Source organism: Lampris incognitus, chromosome 1, assembly GCF_029633865.1.
Source record: "Lampris incognitus isolate fLamInc1 chromosome 1, fLamInc1.hap2, whole genome shotgun sequence".
Lineage (NCBI taxonomy): Eukaryota > Metazoa > Chordata > Actinopteri > Lampriformes > Lampridae > Lampris > Lampris incognitus.
Genome location: NC_079211.1, coordinates 129,089,627 through 129,114,662, shown reverse-complemented (window position 1 = coordinate 129,114,662; position 25,036 = coordinate 129,089,627). Strand labels below are relative to the sequence as shown.

General features: G+C 42.0%; 1 protein-coding gene across 1 annotated transcript in view; it reads right to left on the bottom strand.

Annotated features, from left to right (window-relative positions):
• The window catches only part of zmat4a (zinc finger, matrin-type 4a), a 153,837-nt gene that overhangs the window by 22,006 nt on the left and 106,795 nt on the right, over positions 1-25,036 (bottom strand). The window contains exon 5 of the mRNA XM_056279595.1: positions 721-942. Within this exon, the coding sequence (XP_056135570.1) occupies positions 721-942 (222 nt within the window). The remainder of the gene's footprint in view (positions 1-720; positions 943-25,036) is intronic.

Genomic DNA, 25,036 nt, shown 5'->3' with positions numbered 1-25,036 from the left:
AGATGCCCAAACAGTGCACCAGCCAACTGAAGAGAGAAGGACAACTGCTGCATAAGCATAAACCAGCGGTGATTCTGTTTGTGGCGGGAGTGTCGGAAAAGGTGAGACATGCATTTTCAAAACATTGCATCTCATTTGCTTTCAAACCCCAAAACACACTGTGCCAGAAATTGGTCCACCCCCAAGGATTGGGTCCCCTGGCACAAACAGAGCAATATAGTGCACGCTGTTAAGTGCCAGGAGGATTGTTGTGACTTGTACATTGGGGAAATTAAACAGACGCTGGCCAAGAGAATGGCACAACACAGAAGAGCTAACACATCAGGCCAGGACTCTGCAGTCTACACCCATCTACAGGCCAGTGGCCACTCTTTCAAGGATGAGGATGTGCACATCCTTGATAGGGAGGAACGCTGGTTTGAATGGGGAGTCAAAGAGGCCATCTAGTTTAAGAGGGAACGACCATCCCTGAACAGGGATGGAATTAGCTGGAATAATAAGAACCATATGTACAACTTTTGTTGTACATATGGGAACACAGGGGGAAACACTTAAGTGTTTCACGTTTTACTGTTGATGGGGGGGGGGGGGATTAGTGGCTATAGCAGAGGACCCACTGGTGGCCCTTGACCAAAGCTCTGCACTGGTTTATTATCAGCGCAACCCGTTGTAAAAAAAAGCGGTACAGTGCAGTGAGAGATGGACTGGACCGCTCCATACCTTTCATCTCACCCATATCCAGGGTCTTTCCCAGTTGCTCCAGGAGGTCTGCTCTTGCCGCGTTCTTCTTGTGCTTTTTGCCATCGTAGTGTTGCTGAGCCATGCCGGGGTTGTTGAACCAGGCGTTGCATAGCTGGCAGTAGCGATCTGAATCCCGACGCAGTCGTGGCGAGGCCATGAGGGCTGTTTCTGGGGAGCTCTTGACAGGACTCGGGGGTACCTCTAAAAAGAGAGGAGAAAAACAAACATATGAAATCATCAAAATGAGGTTGTGATGATTTCCTGAAATAAAAAAAATTAAAAGAAATGACAACACAACTTTCAACATAAGGATGTATTTTGGTTCATTGACAGCTGGGATATCTTTGACTAAGAAAGTAGGAATAAGAAGGGCTTTGGGCTCGACAATTAAGTTGGAGCTGAATCCAAAACAATTTAACTTGGTGCAAGACGCAACACAGTTTAACTTGGTTCTAGAGCCAATCTTGAACTGCCAGTTTTGTGTGTGCTCCCTTTTGAAAAACATGCAACCAAAGTGTAGGTCACAGAGGGTGTGTTGACAAATGCACAAAATAAAAATCAGCTCATTAAAGGGGCGGTTTGTGAGGAAAAAAGGAGAGAATGATGCGAGGGCTTTGAAAAGCACTAATCAGCAGCGCTATATCAGTAAGACTGATTGTGGTCGCCCTAGTACAGTCCTCTGAATAACACACTGTTATCTCAATGAGATGTCTGAAGAGAAAAACCTAAATTCTACTTGGCAAACGGAATGAAGAGCCTGCTCTTTTCTTGGTTGCCCACTTGTGCTTTCATGCATGGATTCCCCCATTAACCCTGGACAAACATCCCTTTACACTGAGTGTTCCCCATCACAAAACTGCACCATCAAGTTAATCAGTTGTAACACGTGAGAGCAGTGGTCAAGTTGACAATTTGTGACATCCCGTTCTATACCATTAAATTTATTCAACATTTCTTGATTTGCAGGCCCTGTGAACAACAAGCGGGCAGGGAGGACGATACAGAAACCTAGCTTTCCTCTCTGGGATGTCAGACTGTAGCATAATAGCAGTATGTTGTCATGGGATTAAGGACTTGAATTGGGTACACGGTTTAGCCGCACTTTCTTGGAGCACTTTTTCATGTGTCTTGATAATACAAAACCAGGCAAAATGACAATACAACAAGCAATGTTTCCAATAATGGCCTGGGGAGTAGGTGAGAGGGTGTGTGAATACGCACACTTTCAAATCCAAGAGCTCACGACTACAACTATAACTTTGCTCTGTTTGCAAAGAGCCAGCTTGGTTGGAGCATATTTATTGTTCACCTTTCCCATGGAGTCTAGGGGATTCAAACCAATAATCTTACAGTCAAACGTTATGCTGGGTGATATGTAGATTGTTATCATCACAATAATTATTGGGAATTTTACATGATATCGAAATATATCATAATATCCATGTTTAAGAATCCAACTGAGGCTCATCACATTGAACTGTTTGGTAATATAAAACCAAAATTAGTTTTCTAATAATAGCCCCTCAAATATTTTAGACCTCCTTTTGCGAGAACTTTTAGACAAGAGATTCTTGTTATAATTAATCTGGACAGCAAAATTGAGTTACACAATATGACGGCATCTGGATTTCATCCTGATACAACACCACTGCAAACAATATTATTTAATTTATGGACAATGATTCAGTATTATTGAATAGACTTGTATTATTGCCCTGCCCTATCCAAAGGCATCTATCAATCTTTAGGTTATTGTTGCCCCATGGCTTTCCAGGTCAAGTCAAGTCACATCAATTTTATTTGTATAGCCCATTATCACAAATTATAAATTTGACTCAGTGGGCTTTACAGCAATACAAAATTCTGTCCTTAGACCCTCGCATTGGATAAGGAACAACTCCCTAAAAAAACCTTTAATGGGGAGAAAAAAATTGGAAGAAACCTCAGAGATAGCAACAGAGGAGGGCGCTCGCTCCCAAGATGGACAGACGTGCAATGGATATTGTGTGTACAGAGTAAAACACAATTTACAGAATACAACATTGAAAGAGGATAACAGAATTATAATGGAATTATAAGATATTTGAAGAATATGATGAGGAAGATGCCACGCAGTGTGCAGATGCTCCCGGAATAGCTTAGGACCTGAGCCACGCGACCACCATCACTATGTAGACCTGGCAGGAAGACAGACTACACATGCACACAGGGGAGACTCACACCACACTATTCACATACACAGCAGAAGAGAAAAGAAAAAAAATATTAGTCACACATTGGAGTGAGAGAAGGATATAACATTGACCACCATCACCATGGAGACCTGGGAGGAGGAAAGACTACACGTGCAGATGGAGGAGACTCACATCAAACCATTCACATACATGGGAGAAGAGAAAGGAGAAGACATCATTCAGAGAGAGACAGAAAAGACATGTGAGAGAAGAGGACAGTTTGCAATAGTCAATCTATACTCTATAATCTTGTTAGCAGAACAGTGCTTGGTAAATTCACTGAGACAGAAACCGGGCCACCATGCAGTGCAGGTTGTGATGTACTCAATTAGGCAACTAATTGTAGTTTAAGGCAAAAAGATGAATTTTAAGTTTGGATTTAAAGGACTCAATAGACTCTCATTTTCTGATGGCAGCAGGCAGGTTATTCCACAAGAACAGGGCCTGATAGGAAAAGGTGCTGCCACTAGCTGACCTCTTTTTTATTTTTAATTTATTTCTGATTTTTCCCTTTTTTCGCCCAATTTAGTGCCCAATCGATCCCTATTCTAGTTCAAACAACTACCCTCGTACTGCACGCATTCGCCAACTGCATCTCTCTGGCCGGCATTCTCGAAGGAGACACCTCGCCACTTTTGTGACAAGGCGAAACTAGGCCGAACCACTGCTTTTTCCAACACACACAGAGACGCATTCATGTGACGAACACAAGCCAACTCTGCCCCCCTCCCGAAGACAGCATTGCCTATTATTGCTGCTTCATCGAGTCTGGCCATCTGACGAGACCGGGGCGCGAACCCTGGTCCCCAGTGGGCAACTGCATCGACACAAAGCCGATGCTTAGACCGCTACACAACGGCAGACGTCTAGCTGACTTCTTTTTAACTTTGTGTACACAAAGGAGCCCTGTATTTTGAGAGCAGAGAGCTCGAGATGGAATGTACGGTTTAAGGAGATCTGACTGGTATGATGGGACAAGCCCATTAAGGCTTTTATAAGTCAGCAGAAGCACCTTGAAGTCAGATCTAACGTGGATAGGAAGCCAATGAAGGGAGGCAAGAATTGGTGTCATCTGGTCAAATTTTCTAGATTTAGTCAGGATTCTAGCTGTGGAATTTTGAACCATCTGAAGACATAGTACTAGCATGTGGCAGATGTGAAAGCAGAACATTACAGTAATCAAGTCTGGATGAAACAAATGCATGTATTAGAGTCTCTGTGTCAGCCATGGACAGGAAAGACCAAATGTTGGCTATGTTATGTAAGTGGAAAAAAGGCAGTCTTGGTGATTCCTTTAATGTGCTTATCAAAAGAGAGGCTGGAATCAACCGCAACACCAAGATTTTTGGCTGCCACACTTTGTGAAATCACAGAATTGTCGATTGTTATTGTTAATTGATCAAATTCGTGTCTATGTCTAGCAGGTCCAACGACCAGCATCTCAGTTTTATCCAAATTTAAAAGCAGGAAATGTTGTGACATCTAATTTTTCACAGCAGCCAAGCAGGCCTCTAAATTAGTCATTTGAGTTTGATCGTCAGCCCTTATAGGCACATACAGCTGAGTATCATCTGCATAGCAATGAAAATGTATACCATGACAGCATATAATTTGGCCAAGAGGGGAAATTAAAGATAGAAAGGTAGAGGGCCAAGCACTGAGCCCTGAGGTATGCCACAGTTAATGTCAGAGAATTTCAATGTAATATTATTATAGCAGACACACTGTGTTCTTCCAGATAAGTATAGCTTAAGCTATGAGAGCGCTAAGCCAGCGTCACTAAATTACAATTTGTTCTGTCTAATAGTATACAGTGATTAATGGTGTCAAAGCCTGCACTAAGGTCCAGTAGTAGAAGCACATAGGTGGAATCAGAGTCCATAGCTAGTAAAAGAGCTTTCACCACTCTGGTCAGAGCAGTTTCAGTGGAGTGACTGGCCCTGAAAACCGAGGGTCTAAGAACAGGATGTTGTGTTGCTTTAAAGCCCCTTGAGGCAAATTTGCAATTTGCGATATTGGGCTATACAAATAAAATTGACTTGAGTTGACTTGACTTGAAAAGGTTCATATAAGATAATATAAGATGTACTTTATTAATCGCCACGAGGAAATTCATTCTCTGCATTTAACCCATCCCAACACACACTGGAAGCAATGGGCAGCCAAGTAGCTAGGAGCAGTGGGCAACTGCTGTGCAGCGCCCAGGAACCAACTCTAATGACTATTGCAAACTGTTCTCTTCTCTAACATGTCTTTTCTCTCTCTCTGAATGATGTCTTCTCCATTCTCTTTTTCTTTGTTTGAATGGTGTCATGTGAGTCTCTCTTGCGTGCATGTGCAGTCGGTTCTCCTCCCAGGTCTCCGTGGTGATGGTGGTCGTCATTTGGATGCTGCCTGCCCTTCCACTCCTCACATAAGTTTTTCTTTTATTACATGATGATGCTGGTCATGTGGCTTGGGTCCTGGACTGCTCCGTTGGCATGTGGACACTGCTTGGCATCCTGTGCATCATGTTCTTCATAAATTCTATGTCCACTATAATTCTGTTATCCTCTTTCAATGTTGTATTATGTAAATTGCATGAACACAACATCTATTGCACGCTGTCCGTCTTGGGTGAGAGATTCCTCCTCTGTTGCTCTCCCTGAGGTTTCTTCCTATTTTTTCTCCCTGTAAAAGGTTTTTTTTAGGGAGTTGTTCCTTATCCGATGAGAGGGTCTAAGGACAGGATGTTGTGTTGCTGTTAAGCCCACTGAGGCAAATGTGTAATTTATGATATTGGGCTATACACATAAAATTGACTTGACTTGTAGTGCAATACACACATCAGCTTTGGTGATGACACATGGCAGCCATTTTCTGTCATAAGGAGGTCAACCCGTCATGGTTGTTGGGTAAAAAAAGAAAAAAGAACAACTTGGAACAAATAAAATTGATTTGATTTGACTTGAACTCTAGCTCTTCTTGCCAAGCCTCGGTCAGGGGCACTGACAGGAGTATTAACCTAAGCATGTCTTTTGATGGTGGGGGGAAACCAGAGCACCCAGAGGAAACCCACACAGACAAGGGGGGAACATGCAAACTCTACACAGAAAGGACCTGGGATGACCTGGGGTTCAAACCCAGGACCTTTTTGCTGTGAGACAACAGTGCTAGCCACTGTGCTGCCCCAATAGATAGTTTTCTTCTATATGGGTCAAAAGTTGTTGATATACAACACTCTATAGTACTTTAGAAAAGAATGAAAGATTAGAGACTGGTCAATAGTTATTAAGTGACCCTGGATCGAGGTGCGGTTTAATAAGTAGAGGTTTGACCACAGCCATCTTAAAACTGCTGGGAACAGTGCCAGTAGTGAGTGATAATTTAACAATGTCCAGCATTGTAGGTCCCAGGAAAGGCCAGCGGTCTTTTAAAAGTTTTGGTGGTAAAGGGTCAAGTAGGCAAGTAGTTGGTTTAGAAGCTGACACGAGCTTAGTCAAAGTATCAAGAGAGATAGTCTCAAAAGCTGTAATAACAGGGGCTATCAGTGACTCATTGAATAGATATGAATTTGGTAAGACACGATCTGCAGGAGTAGGTGAACTTGACCTAATTTTGTGTATGATCTCATCAACCTTATTGCAGAAAAAGTCTAGAAACTCATGGGCCGTGAATGGTGAGCAGCTAATAGACAGCTTCTTTTTAGTAAATTTAGCTAGTGTCAAAGAGAAATCTGGGATTATGTTTATTAATATCGATTAAGTGAGAGAGAAATGCTGCTTTCGCAGCATATAAAGCATGTTTGTATTCAATAAACACTCATGTCAAGATAGATAAAAAATTCAAATTTTGATTTTCGCCATTTACATTCCAGTCTGTTGTAGGCCCACTTAAGAGCATGTGTCTCATCGTTAAACCAAGGTGTATGCCTCTAGTCGCCTAGCTCAGGTAGTGAGAGGTGCAACTGAATCAAGAAAACTAGAGAGGGCCACATTTAAGTCACTAGTGACATTTTCAACAGAGTCAGTCACTACAGTGAAAGGAGCGAAGACTTCAGGCAGCTGCTGGCTAAATGCAGCTACAGTGGATGGACCAATGTGGCAAGTGCTGGACAGGCCAATGAGCTTCAAATTTAATGATAAAATGATATGACACAGCTATCCCTTTAGATAAAACCATAAAACCAAATCAAGGGTGTTACCACTGCAATGAGTTGACTCTTGAACAAACTGAGTGAACCCAAAAGTATCAACAAGCGCCAGAAAGGCTTTACTTAGAGGATCGCCAGCCTTATTCAGATAAATATTGAAATCACCAAGAATTAGAATCTCATCAGAATGATTAACAAGACCTAAGATAAATTCTCCAAGAAATAGTAATGGCCAGGAGGTATATAGAGTATCACAATGTGGACTGAGCAGAATCTGTTCATGGCTGAGGGAGATTGACTTCAGAGTAAATCTCAAAAGCCTCCTGACCCACCTCTTTCTGCTTTTAACAGACAATTAGAAAAACACAGTTGTTCCCCCTAAACCCGAAGAAACACATGCTGCAACTTTAAGGAGTCATAATGTTTGTTTTCATTTCCGGTTTATAGTATGTCACATGGCCTTATAAAAAGGTTTCAATTTAGGCAAAATCAAATTCAAGCATTGACCTGCTATTGCAGAAAAAGAAATGTGAGGATATGAAAGGGTGAGTTTAAGACAGGTGACAAACTCATGAGATGTTTCATGTAGAGAATGAAAATTAACCCACTGAAGCTGAAGAAAAAAAAACTGTATTTGGTAGCCCACCATGTTATATATTATGTAGAATGTCCATCCATCCAACCATTATCCAATCCGCTTATCCTGCTCTCAGGGCCGCTGGAGCCTATCCCAGCAGTCATTGGGCAGCAGGCGGGGAAACACCCTTGACAGGCCGCCAGGCCATCACAGCCCCCCCCCCCCACACACACCCCACACCACACCACACACACCCCCCCCACACATTCACACCTAGGGACAATTTAGTACAGCCGGTTCACCTGACCTACATGTCTTTGGATTGTGGGAGAAAACCGGAGCACCCAGAGGAAACCCACACAGACATGGGGAGAACATGCGAACTCCACACAGAGGACAACCCAGGATGGCCCCCAAGGTTGGACTACCCTGGGGCTTGAACCCGGGACGTTTTTGCTGTGAGGTGACCGCACTACCCACTGCGTCACCGTGCCACCCCTATCTAGAATGTGAGCATTTTATAGCTTTTTGTGTCACCTTTGTAGTGTCATATGAATATAATCTCATCAAGTTAGCAAAAATACCAGTAGTTTATCAGCATCAAGTGTCAAACATAGAAACATTCGAGATTCTCTCCAAAGAATTAACCTCATCAGTAAGTACCAGTGTTAAACCAAAATTTGGGACCCTCAGTTTTTGTGACCCTGCCCTTAAAACACTCTACTTCGGTCACCTCCCAGATGCTAAACCTAATATTAACCACACCGGACCCATATCCAATATCACCTGTCTCCAACCAATACCTAAACTTAACCATCTTGAACTTTGTGCCTAAATTTAACCATATCTAAACTGCCATTTCCTGAAAGAAAGAGTATTTTCATGGAAGGCTCACATAATGTGACAGGTCACAGATCTTATTATAACACCAGCAGGTCAAACCAATATTCACAGCCTCCTCAGTTTTTTCTACTACCCATAAATCATTCAAAAAGGCCACCCTTTTCCCATGGCTAATTGCTGCTGTGACATTTACAGAGCCTGACTAAAACATCGAGCTCACCCACGCTTGCTTCACAGAAACAACTATTTTCATTACACATTTTGAATTAATCTAAAGGTCACCCTCCGTGTATAGAATTAAGATCAATCATTAATACTGTAAATACCAAAGTTTTTTCAAATCATTCAGAGAAAGGCACAGACTTTAATTAATACTTTAAAGTTCAGTGAATGAAAGAATGGCATTTTGGCAAGGTGCCATATTTGGTTAACATAAAAAGGCAAAGGTAATCTAGAACAAGGTGAAGGTTTGTGTTTTTCAAATCCGGATCGGCTCCTCATTACACTCTTTGACCAAGAGAAATGGGATGAGAGAGAGAAGGAATGGAAAAACTAGCTAAAACTAAATAAAATCACATACCCCGCTGCAGTACACAGGGACAACATTACAAAATAAGACCCAACCAAAAGCCATTTATCATTGCAATCTGCAGGTCTTATCCACAATTACAGTGTGTGCAAGTATAATCACAGGCTTTAGTTTAATTTCCCTGTGGCTTATACAAAAAAAAGGTGGTAAGGCCATTCCTCTAACTGCCCACAAGTCTTTATGTTTAGTAGGACCAGCCAACTTGTCACTCATTACGTAAGCTTTAATACTGTGGGATAACTAGTTACCTACACTAAAAATTCCAATCACAGAAAACTAAATAGCACAGAATGAGACCCTTTCCCACCATTCTGTGCATCATTATATTCTTTAACATCCTTCTGTGTTTGATTCAAAGGATTCAAAGTTCCCCTGTGTTCAGCAGCAGGCCTGAAGACATTAGTTTTCCAGGCACTTGGTACTGCAAATTTTCAGTCCCGGGCAATAAATCCCTGGCTGAGCTTCAGCATTTTCACATTCAAGTCCTGATCATGTCAAGAAAAAGAAGCAATCCATGCAGCCACATCTCCCTTTTTTTCTATGTGATATTCACGTTATGTGTGGAACGGCCCCTCTTATGTTAAACTATTTCATGTGTGATACAAGCCAATAATTGCATCGTTTGCAAAAACACTTTTACAATGACAAGGAAATTAGTAGTCAACAAACATAGCCCAGTATGTGGACTATAATCCATTCTTTTTATGTTAGAAACATGTTTTAGCAACGCTGGTGCACGTTAAGATAAATCAGCCGTTGAGGTGACAGTCTTGATGACTCTATCAGGTCAGGGATTAGCGTTAGCGGGTAATTTTGCTCTACCCACATTTTGCTGACAAGTGATTGATACTTAATCTCTCCGTGAATGTGTCCGAGTATAGTATATTGTTGTTAAAAAAAATTATTGAATTAGATTTTAAACTTTTATTTTATTTTCAGTGTAAAAGGAGAGCAATGAAGTTAAGGGAGGTTAAGCAGATGTGGCACCAAATGCAATGACAGGTCATGATTACAGAGGATAGGTCCCAATTAACACACTACCGCTTTACGAATTTAAAATGGAAGGGCAAGAGGTTTTCATTAAAAGCTACAAATGCTCAGTTTAAGACACAGATCACCACAATTATGTTCAGTACTCTGACAAAGACAAATACAAACACTGTAAAACAGATGCATACTTTTAACATTCTTGTTTCAAGTTTCTAATTGCACCTGTGTTCTATCATCTTAATACCACAGTGGATATAAAAATCTGCACACCTCTGTTAAACTGGCAGGTTTTTGTGATATAAAAAAAAAAAAACCCAAGATAAATCATGTTAGAACTTTTTCCACCTGTAATGTGAAATTGCAATCTACAGAAATAAAGTGAAAAACAATCAGAAACATTTTAGGGAAAAAAAAAAAAAGAAAAACACAAAACTTAACATAACTGGGTTGAGTTGCATAAGTGTGCATAAACTTTTAAAATTGGGGATGTGGCTGTTTTCAAAATTAACCAATCAAACCATTCAAACTCATGTTGAATAGTAGTTAGTATAAGCCTGCCATGAAGTGACTCTGATGAACCCCCAAATAAAGTTCAGCTGTTCCTGTAGGATTTTCCTGACATCTTCTTGGGTGCATTGAGCTGCAAAAGCCATGGTCCACAAAGACCTTACAAAGCATGAATGGGGACTCATTGATGAAAGGTGTCCATCAGGAGAGGGGTACACAATAATTTCCAAGGCATTAAATACACCATGGAACACAGTGAAGACAATCATCAACAAGGGGAGAAAATATTACACAAAAGTTTACACTGTATAGTGACCCCTTTGCAAAAGTAAAATACAAAATATGTACAACCCCAGAGCACAGCTGGGCAACAAGATTACATGGGGTGACAGATGGTGCAACTCACTCGTGTCATAGCACAACAATAAAACCTCCTGTGTTAATGATATTTACAAGGCCATACCTTTTCCAATAAATTATGAAGGTAATAAAAACAAAAAAAACAAAAAAACAACACTAAGTCAAAACCTAGTATATGGTTGGGCAGTGTGTGGTCAGTGTTTGAAATTGTGGCCAATTTGTTACAGGGAGAGCAGAAGTAGTGTCTATAATGTGAATTCCTGGATATCAAAAGTTTATATGGAAATTTTCTGTAGTGGTCCCAATAATATTTGTTATTAAAGTGTACTGATGTAGCATATCACATAATCTCTATTATTGCTTGCTGGTTGTCCATCGTGCCCGATGATGACCATCTTCTTCTATTTGTGGGTCCTTTGAGGACTCAGATAGCAGAAGATACCTGCGCAGAGATGGTTTTTAAAGTGGCATGGGGGGTGCGCTTCTCCCAACGCCACATGACTTGATAATCTCTATTAACACACACACACACACACACACACACACAAATATTTATATATATATATATATATATATATATATATATATAAATATATACATATATACACTCACTGGCCACTTTATTAGGTACACCTTGCTAGTACCGGGTTGGACCCCCTTTTGCCTTCAGAACTGCCTTAATCCTTCGTGGCATAGATTCAACAAGATACTGGAAACATTCCTCAGAGAGTTTGGTCCATATTGACATGATAGCATCACGCAGTTGCTGTAGATTTGTTGGCTGCACATCCATGATGCGAATCTCCCGGTCCACCACATCCCAAAGGTGCTCTATTGGATTGAGATCTGGTGATTGTGGAGGCCATTTGAGTACAGTGAACTCATTGTCATGTTCAAGAAACCAGTCTGAGATGGTTCGAGCTTTATGACATGGCGCGTTATCCTGCTGGAAGTAGCCATCAGAAGATGGGAACACTGTGGTCATAAAGGGATGGACATGGTCAGCAACAATACTCAGGTAGGCTGTGGCGTTGACACGATGCTCAATTGGTACTAAGGGGCCCAAAGTGTGCCAAGAAAATATCCCCCACACCATTACACCACCACGACAAACCTGAACCGTTGATACAAGGCAGGATGGATCCATGCTTTCATGTTGTTGACGCCAAATTCTGACCCTACCATCCGAATGTCGCAGCAGAAATCGAGACTCATCAGACCAGGCAACGTTTTTCCAATCTTCTATTGTCCAATTTTGGTGAGCCTGTGCGAATTGTAGCCTCAGTTTCCTGTTCTTAGCTGACAGGAGTGGCACCCAGTGTGGTCTTCTGCTGCCGTAGCCCATCTGCCTCAAGGTTCGACGTGTTGTGCGTTCAGAGATGCTCTTCTGCATACCTCGGTTGTAACGAGTGGTTATTTGAGTTACTGTTGCCTTTCTATCAGCTCGAACCAGTCTGGCCATTCTCCTCTGACCTCTGGCATCAACAAGGCATTTTCGCCCACAAAACTGCCGCTCACTGGATATTTTCACTTTTTCAGACCATTCTCTGTAAACCCTAGAGATGGTTGTGCGTGAAAATCCCAGTAGATCAGCAGTTTCTGAAATACTCAGACCAGCCCGTCCGGCACCAACAACCATGCCACGTTCAAAGTCATTAAATCACCTTTCTTCCCCATTCTGATGCTCGGTTTGGACTGCAGCAGATCGTCTTGACCATGTTTGCATGCCTAAATGCATTGAGTTGCTGCCATGTGATTGGCTGATTAGAAATTTGCGTTCACGAGCAGTTGGACAGGTGTGCCTAATAAAGTGGCCGGTGAGTGTATATATATGAGTGGCAAAGTGGTTAGCGCGGTCGCCTCACAGCAAGAAGGTCCTGGGTTCAAGCCCTGGGTAGTTCAACCTTGTGCATTGTCCCGGGTCATCCTCTGTGTGGAGTTTGCATGTTCTCTCCGTGTCTGTGTGGGTTTCCTCTGGGTGCTCCGGTTTCCTTCCACAGTCTAAAGATATGTAGTTCAGGTGAAGCGGCTGTACTAAATTGTCCCTAGGTGTGAATGTGTGTGTTGGCTGTGTGATGGCCTGGCAGCCTGTCTAGGGTGTCTCATATATACACTACCGTTCAAAAGTTTGGGATCACCCAAACAATTTCGTGTTTTCCATGAAAAGTCACACTTATTCACCACCATATGTTGTGAAATGAATAGAAAATAGAGTCAAGACATTGACAAGGTTAGAAATAATGATTTGTATTTGAAATAAGATTTTTTTTACATCAAACTTTGCTTTCGTCAAAGAATCCTCCATTTGCAGCAATTACAGCATTGCAGACCTTTGGCATAGCCTTTGGCATGAAGGCTATTCCATGCGAGAAATTGCTAAGAAATTGAAGATTTCCTACACCGGTGTGTACTACTCCCTTCAGAGGACAGCACAAACAGGCTCTAACAGGTACTATTTAATGAAGATGCCAGTTGGGGACCTGTGAGGCGTCTGTTTCTCAAACTAGAGACTCTAATGTACTTATCTTCTTGCTCAGTTGTGCAACGCGGCCTCCCACTTCTTTTTCTACTCTGGTTAGAGCCTGTTTGTGCTGTCCTCTGAAGGGAGTAGTACACACCGGTGTAGGAAATCTTCAATTTCTTAGCAATTTCTCGCATGGAATAGCCTTCATTTCTAAGAACAAGAATAGACTGTCGAGTTTCAGATGAAAGTTCTCTTTTTCTGGCCATTTTGAGCGTTTAATTGACCCCACAAATGTGATGCTCCAGAAACTCAATCTGCTCAAAGAAGTGCCCATCCAACCAATCCAACTTGTGGGAGCTGCTTCTGGAAGCGTGGGGTGCAATTTCTCCAGATTACCTCAACAAATTAACAGCTAGAATGCCAAAGGTCTGCAATGCTGTAATTGCTGCAAATGGAGGATTCTTTGACGAAAGCAAAGTTTGATGTAAAAAAAATCTTATTTCAAATACAAATCATTATTTCTAACCTTGTCAATGTCTTGACTCTATTTTCTATTCATTTCACAACATATGGTGGTGAATAAGTGTGACTTTTCATGGAAAACACAAAATTGTTTGGGTGATCCCAAACTTTTGAACGGTAGTGTATATATATATATATATATATATATATATATATATATATATATATATATATATATATATATATATATATATATATATATATATATATATATATACACTACCGCATACTAGCTGTTAATTTGTTGAGGTAATCTGGAGAAATTGCACCCCACGCTTCCAGAAGCAGCTCCCACAAGTTGGATTGGTTGGATGGGCACTTCTTTGAGCAGATTGAGTTTCTGGAGCATCACATTTGTGGGGTCAATTAAACGCTCAAAATGGCCAGAAAAAGAGAACTTTCATCTGAAACTCGACAGTCTATTCTTGTTCTTAGAAATGAAGGCTATTCCATGCGAGAAATTGCTAAGAAATTGAAGATTTCCTACACCGGTGTGTACTACTCCCTTCAGAGGACAGCACAAACAGGCTCTAACCAGAGTAGAAAAAGAAGTGGGAGGCCGCGTTGCACAACTGAGCAAGAAGATAAGTACATTAGAGTCTCTAGTTTGAGAAACAGACGCCTCACAGGTCCCCAACTGGCATCTTCATTAAATAGTACCTGTTAGAGCCTGTTTGTGCTGTCCTCTGAAGGGAGTAGTACACACCGGTGTAGGAAATCTTCAATTTCTTAGCAATTTCTCGCATGGAATAGCCTTCATTTCTAAGAACAAGAATAGACTGTCGAGTTTCAGATGAAAGTTCTCTTTTTCTGGCCATTTTCAGCGTTTAATTGACCCCACAAATGTGGGGTCAATTAAACTTTTGAACGGTAGTGTATATATATATATATATATACAGTACCGTTCAAAAGTTTGGTATCACCCAAACAATTTTGTGTTTTCCATGAAAAGTCACACTTATTCACCACCATATGTTGTGAAATGAATAGAAAATAGAGTCAAGACATTGACAAGGTTAGAAATAATGATTTGTATTTGAAATAAGATTTTTTTTACATCAAACTTTGCTTTTGTCAAAGAATCCTCCATTTGCAGCAATTACAGCATTGCAGATCTTTGGCATTCTAGCTGTTAATTTGTTGAGGTAATCTGGAGAAATTGCACCCCACGCTTCCAGAAGCAGCTCCCACAAGTTGGATTGGTTGGATGGGCACTTCTTGCGTACCATACGGTCAAGCTGCTCCCACAACAGCTCAATGGGGTTCAGATCTGGTGACTGCGCTGGCCACTCCATTACCGATAGAATACCAGTTGCCTGCTTCTGCTCTAAATAGTTCTTGCACAATTTGGAGGTGTGTTTAGGGTCATTGTCCTGTTGTAGGATGAAATTGGCTCCAATCAAGCGCTGTCCACTGGGTATGGCATGGCGTTGCAAAATGGAGTGATAGCCTTCCTTATTCAGAATCCCTTTTACCCTGTACAAATCTCCCACCTTACCAGCACCAAAGCAACCCCAGACCATCACATTACCTCCACCATGCTTAACAGATGGCGTCAGGCATTCTTCCAGCATCTTTTCATTTGTTCTGCGTCTCACAAACGTTCTTCTTTGTGATCCAAACACCTCAAACTTGGATTCATCCGTCCACAACACTTTTTTCCAGTCTTCCTCTGTCCAATGTCTGTGTTCTTTTGCCCATCTTAATCTTTTTCTTTTATTGGTCAGTCTCAGATATGGCTTTTTCTTTGCCACTCTGCCCTGAAGCCCAGAATCCCGCAGCCGCCTCTTCACTGTAGATGTTGACACTGGTGTTTTGCGGGTACTATTTAATGAAGATGCCAGTTGGGGACCTGTGAGGCGTCTGTTTCTCAAACTAGAGACTCTAATGTACTTATCTTCTTGCTCAGTTGTGCAACGCGGCCTCCCACTTCTTTTTCTACTCTGGTTAGAGCCTGTTTGTGCTGTCCTCTGAAGGGAGTAGTACACACCGGTGTAGGAAATCTTCAATTTCTTAGCAATTTCTCGCATGGAATAGCCTTCATTTCTAAGAACAAGAATAGACTGTCGAGTTTCAGATGAAAGTTCTCTTTTTCTGGCCATTTTGAGCGTTTAATTGACCCCACAAATGTGATGCTCCAGAAACTCAATCTGCTCAAAGGAAGGTCAGTTTTGTAGCTTCTGTAACGAGCTAAACTGTTTTCAGATGTGTGAACATGATTGCACAAGGGTTTTCTAATCATCAATTAGCCTTCTGAGCCAATGAGCAAACACATTGTACCATTAGAACACTGGAGTGATAGTTGCTTGAAATGGGCCTCTATACACCTATGTAGATATTGCACCAAAAACCAGACATTTGCAGCTAGAATAGTCATTTACCACATTAGCAATGTATAGAGTGTATTTCTTTAAAGTTAAGACTAGTTTAAAGTTATCTTCATTGAAAAGTACAGTGCTTTTCCTTCAAAAATATGGACATTTCAATGTGATCCCAAACTTTTGAACGGTAGTGTATATATATAATTTGTAGGCACAGGACAAGATTTTGGTATCGGAAGCATTCTGGTTTCTGTTCCGTTTTAGTCTGAATAGTATTGACCAATCACGTTTGAGTAGGCCATGATTTCTGCAGGAACATGCTTTGGTTGTATGTTGTTAACATTCGTGTGGGGAGCGAAAGAGGTTGAACGCATTGACTGAAATGTCGTCTGGACCTATAGGATGTCCTTTATAAATCCCCATGGGAAAATTCAACCTCTGCATTTAACCCATCCCAACACACACCAGCCAGGAGCAGTGGCCAGTCACCGTGCAGCGCCCACGGACCAACTCCAGTTCTTCTTGACATGCTTCGGTCAGGGGCACAGACAGGGGTATTAACCTATGCATGTCTTTTGATGCTGGCAAGAAACCCACACAGACATTGGGAGAAGAAGAACGAAAGCCACTTTATTTGTCATTACACAGTTACAATGAATGTGTTCTCTGCATTTAACCCATCCTATTGTATAGGAGCAGTGGGCAGCTGCAGCGCCCGGGGACCAACTCCAGTTCTTCTTTCCGTTGCCTTGCTCAGGGGCATAGACAGGAGTATGAACCCTAACATGCATGTCTTTTTGATAGTGGGAGGAAACCGGAGCACCCAGAGGAAACCCATGCAGACATGGGGAGAATATGCAAACTCCAAACAGAAAGGAACTGGAATGGCCTGGGGTTCAAACCCACGACCTTCTTGTTGTGAGGCAACAGTGCTAACTACTGGGCCACCGTGCTGTCCTAACGATGTTGATGTATTGTGTGGAGAAACATTCGATTCATGTTGACTACTTGTGAAAGAACCCGGTCATAGATGTTGTCTCTCTACTTCAACTCCATTCTCGTGTCTCAAGTTACTAATATATATTGTATACAATGATGGGCACACAGAAGAGGAAGTCTTCGCAGGAAACAGGCGCCAGCAGCCAGCAGCTACACTGCCCCATAATATTGGCTGTTGCATATCATATAAGCTACAGTCGAGAACAATACTTTCCACTCAAATCTTGGGATGTTTGATTTGCACAAGACCTTTATTTAATTATAATTATAACTATTCTAATTATTTGTTTATCTCTAATTAACTCCCCCTCCTCTTTCATATGTTTCTATTTGCGGATGTCTCATTTTTCTAAGACTCAACGTGGATTGCGATCACTGATAGCACCATGATTGTGTATCATTTGCAACTGCTATCTGCCCCATCTCAAGGTCCATTTCACAAAAGATATTGTGCTAATGATATTACAGTGCAAATATGCTCAGCTTTTGCAGCTGAATGCAATTTGCCCTTGTTTTGCATCTGATTGCAATTATCCATGTGGTAAAGTATCAATGGTGGCTTTGCACCAAGAACACAGTAGGCAGGCTCAATGTCATCCTTGATGTCATCAAGTATAGCAAGACTTGTTTGACCTGCCAACCTGTATCTGCGAATGATTTCAGTCTCAGTTAAATCAAAATGTGATAGTCTCCTTCGAAATATCCACTCAGGAACACGCCTGGCATGATGATGCCTGCGCCTGGCCACAATCACTGCTGCCATGATCACTGGAAAGTCTGGCGTCAGTTTCCACCAACTCTCTGAAGATGCCAATAATTTTCATTCTAACTGCATGTGGCTTTTAGCGCTGGTGTTTGTGATTTGGACATTTTTTGCAATGACACTCATTTGCATTGAAAGGGGCCAATTTTGAGCCATGTATCCATATTACCTAATATAAATACATGCAAATAGCACCGGAGTACCGAGACGCTATTTGCTTGGTAGCACAGTTAAGGGTGTATTTCACCCTTCTGCGGGTGCTTTGAGAATTAATTGGTTTCTTTTTGTCTTATTTATGCAGGTTTAGCGGCCACAAAAGTCGGGCAATCCTTTTGCAAATTCAGAAGTGAGTGTTTCGTCAGAGTGATTGTTATTTGGGGTGCTTTAACTGTGCACTCCCTCTCATGCCTCTCGGCGCTTGGCCGACCAATCGTGTAATGTTGTTGGTCACCTGATACAATGGCCCAGTTGTGTCAGGCTGATCCCTCAGTCACTCTAAACATGATCTCTCAATCAGTGACTTACCACGACCACTCATTCAGGGACATTCACATTTGTAGGGCTTGCCTGCTGGCCAGTCCAACCAAAAATGTACTACATCTACCACTCAGGAACCAGGATGGAAATTGTGCACAGATAAGGACAAGATACCTCTGATTTGCTTGGTGAATGTGAAGATGCCGGGACCGTGTACTGAGAGGATTACATCTGATCTCTGAGGTGTTTGAAATAATATGACACTCACGCCCGAGAAGAGCATTTTGGGGTAAAACATCAGTAAACAAGTTTATGAATCACCCAAGTGTGATGGCATGATTCATCATCATCATCAACTCAGTTAGACAGAGAACATGCCAGTTTCCATAATAGCAGCTTTCTACTCAGTCTGGGGGACACACAAGTATGTCTGCTTATAGGTCTGAAAAGCTTTGTGCTATTTGATGAGGAGTGGGGGTAAATGGCACTTTTTGTTAGTTACAGTTATAGATGTTACCTTCACAATATTCAGGCTAACATTAAGCTTATCTAAGCATCTTATCTCTATTTAACGTTTAATGTTCCATCCATCCATCCATTATCCAAACCACTTATCCTGCTCTAAGGGATGCTGGAGCCTATCCCAGCAGTCATTGGGCAGCAGGCGGGGACACACCTTGGACAGGCTATCAGGCCATCACCACACACACACACACACACACACACACACACACACACACACACACACACACACACACACACACACACACACACACACACACACACACACACACACACACACACACACACACACACACACACACACACACACACACACACACACACACACACACACACACACACAGGGACAATTTAGTGGGGCCGATTCACCTTACCTGCATGTCTTTGGACTGTGTGAAGAAACTGGAGCACCCGGAGGAAACCCACATAGACACGGGGAGAACATGCAAACTCTACACAGAGGACAACCCGGGACGACCCCCAAGGTTGGACTACCCCGGGGCTCGAACCCAGGACCTTCTTGATGTGAGGCGATCATGCTAACCACTGTGCCACCGTGCCAGATATCACTAACCATCTCTTGTTAACTGACCTGCAAAGTTCGAGAAAAGGCTTAATCAAAAACACATGAAACCATAAATGAATCCCACACTCCTCATGATTGTTATGTAAATAGCTGTCTGGACTATATAGACTGCAGTACATTTCATTTCCTGACTGAACTAGTGTGTCACTTCATCATAGTCTTCACTAGACTATTTAGCAGCCAAACACTGTGTCTAAAAGCTGCATTTAGAACTTGCATGACTGTCCGGGTAGCGTGGCAGTCTATTCCATTGCCTACCATGGGGATCGCCAGTCCGAATCCCCGTGTTATCTCCGGCTTGGTCGGGCGTCCCTACAGACATAATTGGCCGTGTCTGCGGGTGAGAAGCTGGATGTGGGTATGTTTCCCGGTCGCTGCAACAGCGCCTCCTCTGGTTGGCCAGGGTGCCTGTACGGGGGGAGGGGGAACTGGGGGGAATAGCGTGATCCTCCCACGTGCTACGGCCCCCTGGTGAAACTCCTCACTGTCAGGTGAAAAGAAGCGGCTGACGACTCCACATGTGTAGGAGGAGGAATGCGGTAGTCTGCAGCCCTCCCCGGATTGGCAGAGGGGGTGGAGCAGTAAACGGGATAGCTTGGAAGAGTGCGGTAACTGGACAGGTAAAATTGGGGGCCCCCCCTTTTTCTCTCCAATCCCCCCCCTCCCAAAAAAAAGAAAAAAAAAGAACTTGCATGACTTTTGTATGCTGAGTGGGGGAAAAAGCACCATGCATACTGTGTGAGCAGTAAAACAATCTAAAAAGATTAAGCATTCGCCAACAAAAGGGATCAAAGCAATCCGAATAATTGCATTTACCTCTTCCTGACTGTGCTTTTCCTACTGGGCTTTCTATTCCCCACCTCCACCCCCGTTCCACCTCAAAACCCCATCTGTGCAACTCAGGAAACGTGTTCTTGGATTTTTCTTTTGTCTCTGAAGAGGGATCACTGCAAGCTGTGCCCGCCGTGGAAAACAAACAACCAAAGAAAACATATCTATCCTATGATTTATCGCCATCTGCAAGAGGAAGTCCCCTAATGCTCACCTGCACCACAGTCTATACGCCGTCTCTCTTACAACTGTAGGAAGGTCACCGATTATTTAAGTCAGGGTGCTTTAGTTTGCTCTCTGCAAAGACTGGTTAAACGTCAACGGCTTAATGAAAACACAACAGAACGAAATTACGTGTCACACAAAAAAAGCTCAGCTGAGTGATTAAATTGAAAGAGTACACAATGCACAAGCATTCATTTGAAATGAGACCTGTCGTGTGATGCTGTGATGGATGTCAGAAGAACTTCTTACAATTGAATGTGTCAAAAACAAAGGATGTGCAGTGACTTTAAATGTTATTCCCCCCTGTCTCCCAAAGCACTAGTATTAGGGGTCTGACAGCGGCGATGGTGGAAGCCTATTAATTATTACTATTAATCCCTGGGAAGTGTGACTGACAACAGGTTGACCTTTGAATGCCATATTGACATAATCTGTAAAAAGAGTCGATTTTGTCTGGGGACATTAGCCACATGTCAAGTGGACAAGACACGGATGTAACTGTTTTATAAGTCTATCCAGACCTTCTTTTATCTGTTGGCATGGTATAATGTTATATAGCCAACTCTTCAAACAAAATGGCTAACGTGCAATAAGATAAAACAAGGTAAGAATCCAGCTTGTCGTCTTTCTGATCTCCACAAGAAACAGGTATTAACAAAGGTCAAATACACTGTGTCCTCTCATCTCTAAATTACCATTAATTTCTCCAGGTGTACGGTTGAGGTCAAGTCAAACAGGTATTAATATGCATTAACACACATGGTTATTGCTTTTCTTAATTCAGAGATGAAGAAGGCTAATTGAAATTTCAAAATTATTCCGTAATTTTACTTATGAGTTTTTATTGGCTGTTTAATGACTTGCGTATTTATCATAGCTACAGTTGCACATGTGGAAGACTCAAATGTGAACACTTAACTGCTTGACTTTATCCATCGTTTCACTGCATTGTCCTTCATTTGTGTCCATTGTTTTGCTTTAGTCATGATTATTATTAGGAATGCACTGATACCACCTTTTCATTGTCAATACCGATTCCCAGTGCAAATCTTTAAGCATCAGCCGATACTGAGTGCCAATCCAATCCAATCCATTACTTCTGCCAAACAGTGCAGATTTAAACCACTGGTGTGGGGTTAATGGGCAAAATAATTAACATATAATCCGTTTTCTTCCAACATTAAAGAAATACTGGCTTCAATGTGCCAAAAATGCAATAAATCAAGCCATTTTGCTTTTGTTAATGACATATTACTCATGGACTTTGGTATCGGATTTCGGTCTTGGGTAAAATCTCTGATAGCGATATTCCATGTTAGCCTGGTTATTCCTGGTTAGCCTGACATCTGCCAGTATCAGTATAGGTGTAGGAGCATCCCTAATTATCATAATAGTGTATTTGTATGGGTCATTTTGTGTCATTGACATGATGGCGCAGAATTAATGTAGATTCAACACAAAGGAAGTACATTTAAATTTGAATACTAAAAAAAAACTTCATTTTGTCTTTGTAGTTACAATGAATTTGTTTTTTGTTTCAACCCATCCTATTGTATAGAAGTAGTGGGCAGCTGCAGCGCCCAGGGACCAACTCCAGTTCTTCTTTCCATTGCCTTGCTCAGGGGCACAGACAGAAGTATTAACCCTAACATGCATGTCTTTTTGATGGTGGGAGGAAACTGGAGCACCCAGAGGAAACCCATGCAGACACGGGGAGAACATGCAAACTCCATACAGAAAGGACCTGGGACGGCCTGGGGTTCGAACCCAGAACCTACTTGCTGTGAGGCAAAAGTGCAAATACTATTGTTTAGTAGCATCTTTTCAACTTTGAACACAGATTCTCTCCTGTGAACTACAGATTTCCAATAAAACCATCAAGGCCATCAAAATTGACTGTTAGCTTGAAAGGCAAATTTCTTACATGCACTAACAGAAATAATAACAAAACCCACGCCTATATGCTAAAGTGCCAATCAAATTTCAAAACAATCAAGGCCATTAAAATTAGATAACAGCTTAGAAGACCATAATTTCTTGTGCACTAATATAAATGAAAATGAACAACAAAAAATGTGTCCCATGCTCAAGTGCCCGTTGAATTTAACGTGTTGTGAATTCATGACGTTCGTTACGTGTTCATCACAGAAGCCCATATGCAATCCAATGGCACAGCGTAGTAGAATATATTCTGCATGAGGGGATGAGGGCTGGGAACAAATGAAGCCTGCTGCTGCGAGGAAGCGGGCATGAAGGCTACACACTGTAACAGTCCAGCTAGAACCAGAGTAGGGGGAAGCATAGCTCTCCATTAGGGCTGGGAGATGTGTCAACATTTTCCTACTGGCCACCGTCAACCCGCCAATCTGCGATTGCCAATATACTGCAGTTGTGGCAGTAAAAGTGGATTTCTGTCTCTGCTTGGATATTGGAAAACTTCTTTTCAAAAAGAAACTTTGAAGAAGGGCTTACTCCAGGCAGCAGTGTGTTTGAGAGTAAGCAAATCTTGCAATGCACCTCCATTATATTTGTGGTGCAGGAAAAAAGTCGTAATCGTTAGATGAGCGTGGCTGGCAGAAATTATAGCTCCTGTATACAGAGATACACCATGGGTGTTTCTCTGTACAAAAAGATCAGAAGAAAAGCTTAATAAGATAAGTGTTGATAAGATCGGAAGAAAACCTCTTAAAGTGTCGCTGTTTGAGCAATTCTGACACCAAAGACCGGTTGCAATCAAGTCTGAACCGTTTTATGATGCTAAAATTTTAGCTCGTGAGCTAGAGGCACATTTGCCAAAAGATTTCACAATAAGCTAGAATTAATGCAGTGCTTCCTCCATATGCCTGGGAAGTCTATCCCCATATTAAGCTGCAGATGGTATAGGAAGTGACATTTATAGCAGCCATTGTGTGTTTTTTCCCAGACTGTTGGATTCAGGCCAGCAAGTGACAACGTGAGCTGGCAGCAGAGTTTAGAAAAATCCCATTCCCATTGTGGAGGCATTACAAAGCATTTGTCTGTGATTATATAAAAAACATCTAATGGCACTTTATATTCATCTAGCCTGCCTGATAAGGGGGGGGGGCAGAGTAATTACTTAAACATGGAAAACTGGACTGCAATTCACACCAACAGTTAACGTTAAACAAAAAATGCATCTGAATGAGTTTGTGCGGCATCGGTAACTGAAATCATGCACGTTTACATCACTGTGTCCAGGAAGCTGAGTAAGAGAACAAAAGGGATCATGCATTCATTTATATAGGCCACATGTGCATCAAAATGCAGCCTCCGTCCAAGCAGCTTATCCTAAGCAGGGTCACAGGGATGCTGGAGCCTATCCCAGCATTCATTGGGCGGCAGGCAGGGAAACACCCTGGACAGGCTGCCAGTCTATCTCAGGGCCGAGACACACACACACACAGACACACACACCTAGGGACAAGTTAGTATGGCCGATTCACCTGACCTACATGTCTTTGGACGGTGGGAGGAAACCGGAGCACCCGAAGGAAACCCACGCAGACACGGGGTGAACATGCAAACTCTACACAGAGGACGACCCGGGATGACCCCCAAGGTTGGACTACCCCAGGACTCAAACTCAAGACCTTATTGCTGTAGGCGACTGCACTAACCACTGCGCCACCGTGCTGCCAAAATGCAGCCTGTGAGAAAAAAAATTGTCTATCATTTTACTCTTCTTGACACAATAATTGTCTTCAAACACTCAATTTTAAATATAAAAGCCTTGTGTGATCCAAATTATAATCGGTTCATACAAGGACACCAAAATTAGAATCATATCTGCACTATACCAAAAATTGAGGACAAATGAGTATTCAGCTAAATATATAAAAGAAAAAAGCGGAACAGTTCAACATAAAAATTTCAGATGGTGATTGGCAAAACAAGTAGAAAATACATCAAACACCCACCAGTTCATGGACACGGAGAGAATTCTCTTGGAAAAATGTGACCCATTTTTTTATCACGCCCAAAATAAAGGGTAAATATCTGAACACAAACCTACCATGCTGGTGGGAATGTGGAATATTAGAAGCAGACCACTCACATATATTTTGGAAACACCACAAAATATCAATGTTTTGGAAAATGGTACACAATACTTTACAAAAGATACTAAGATATGATATCCATATGAGCTACATGGTGCTATATCTGTGTAATTTTACTGAAGGAAATGTACACATAACAGATAGACATCTGGTCAAAATACTGTTAACAGCTAGTAAAAAGGCTATTACAAGGAATTGGGGTAAAGTGGATTCCCCTACCGAGGATCAACGGTTAGAGATAGTAGAGGAACTCTATATAATGGAGGAACTCTAT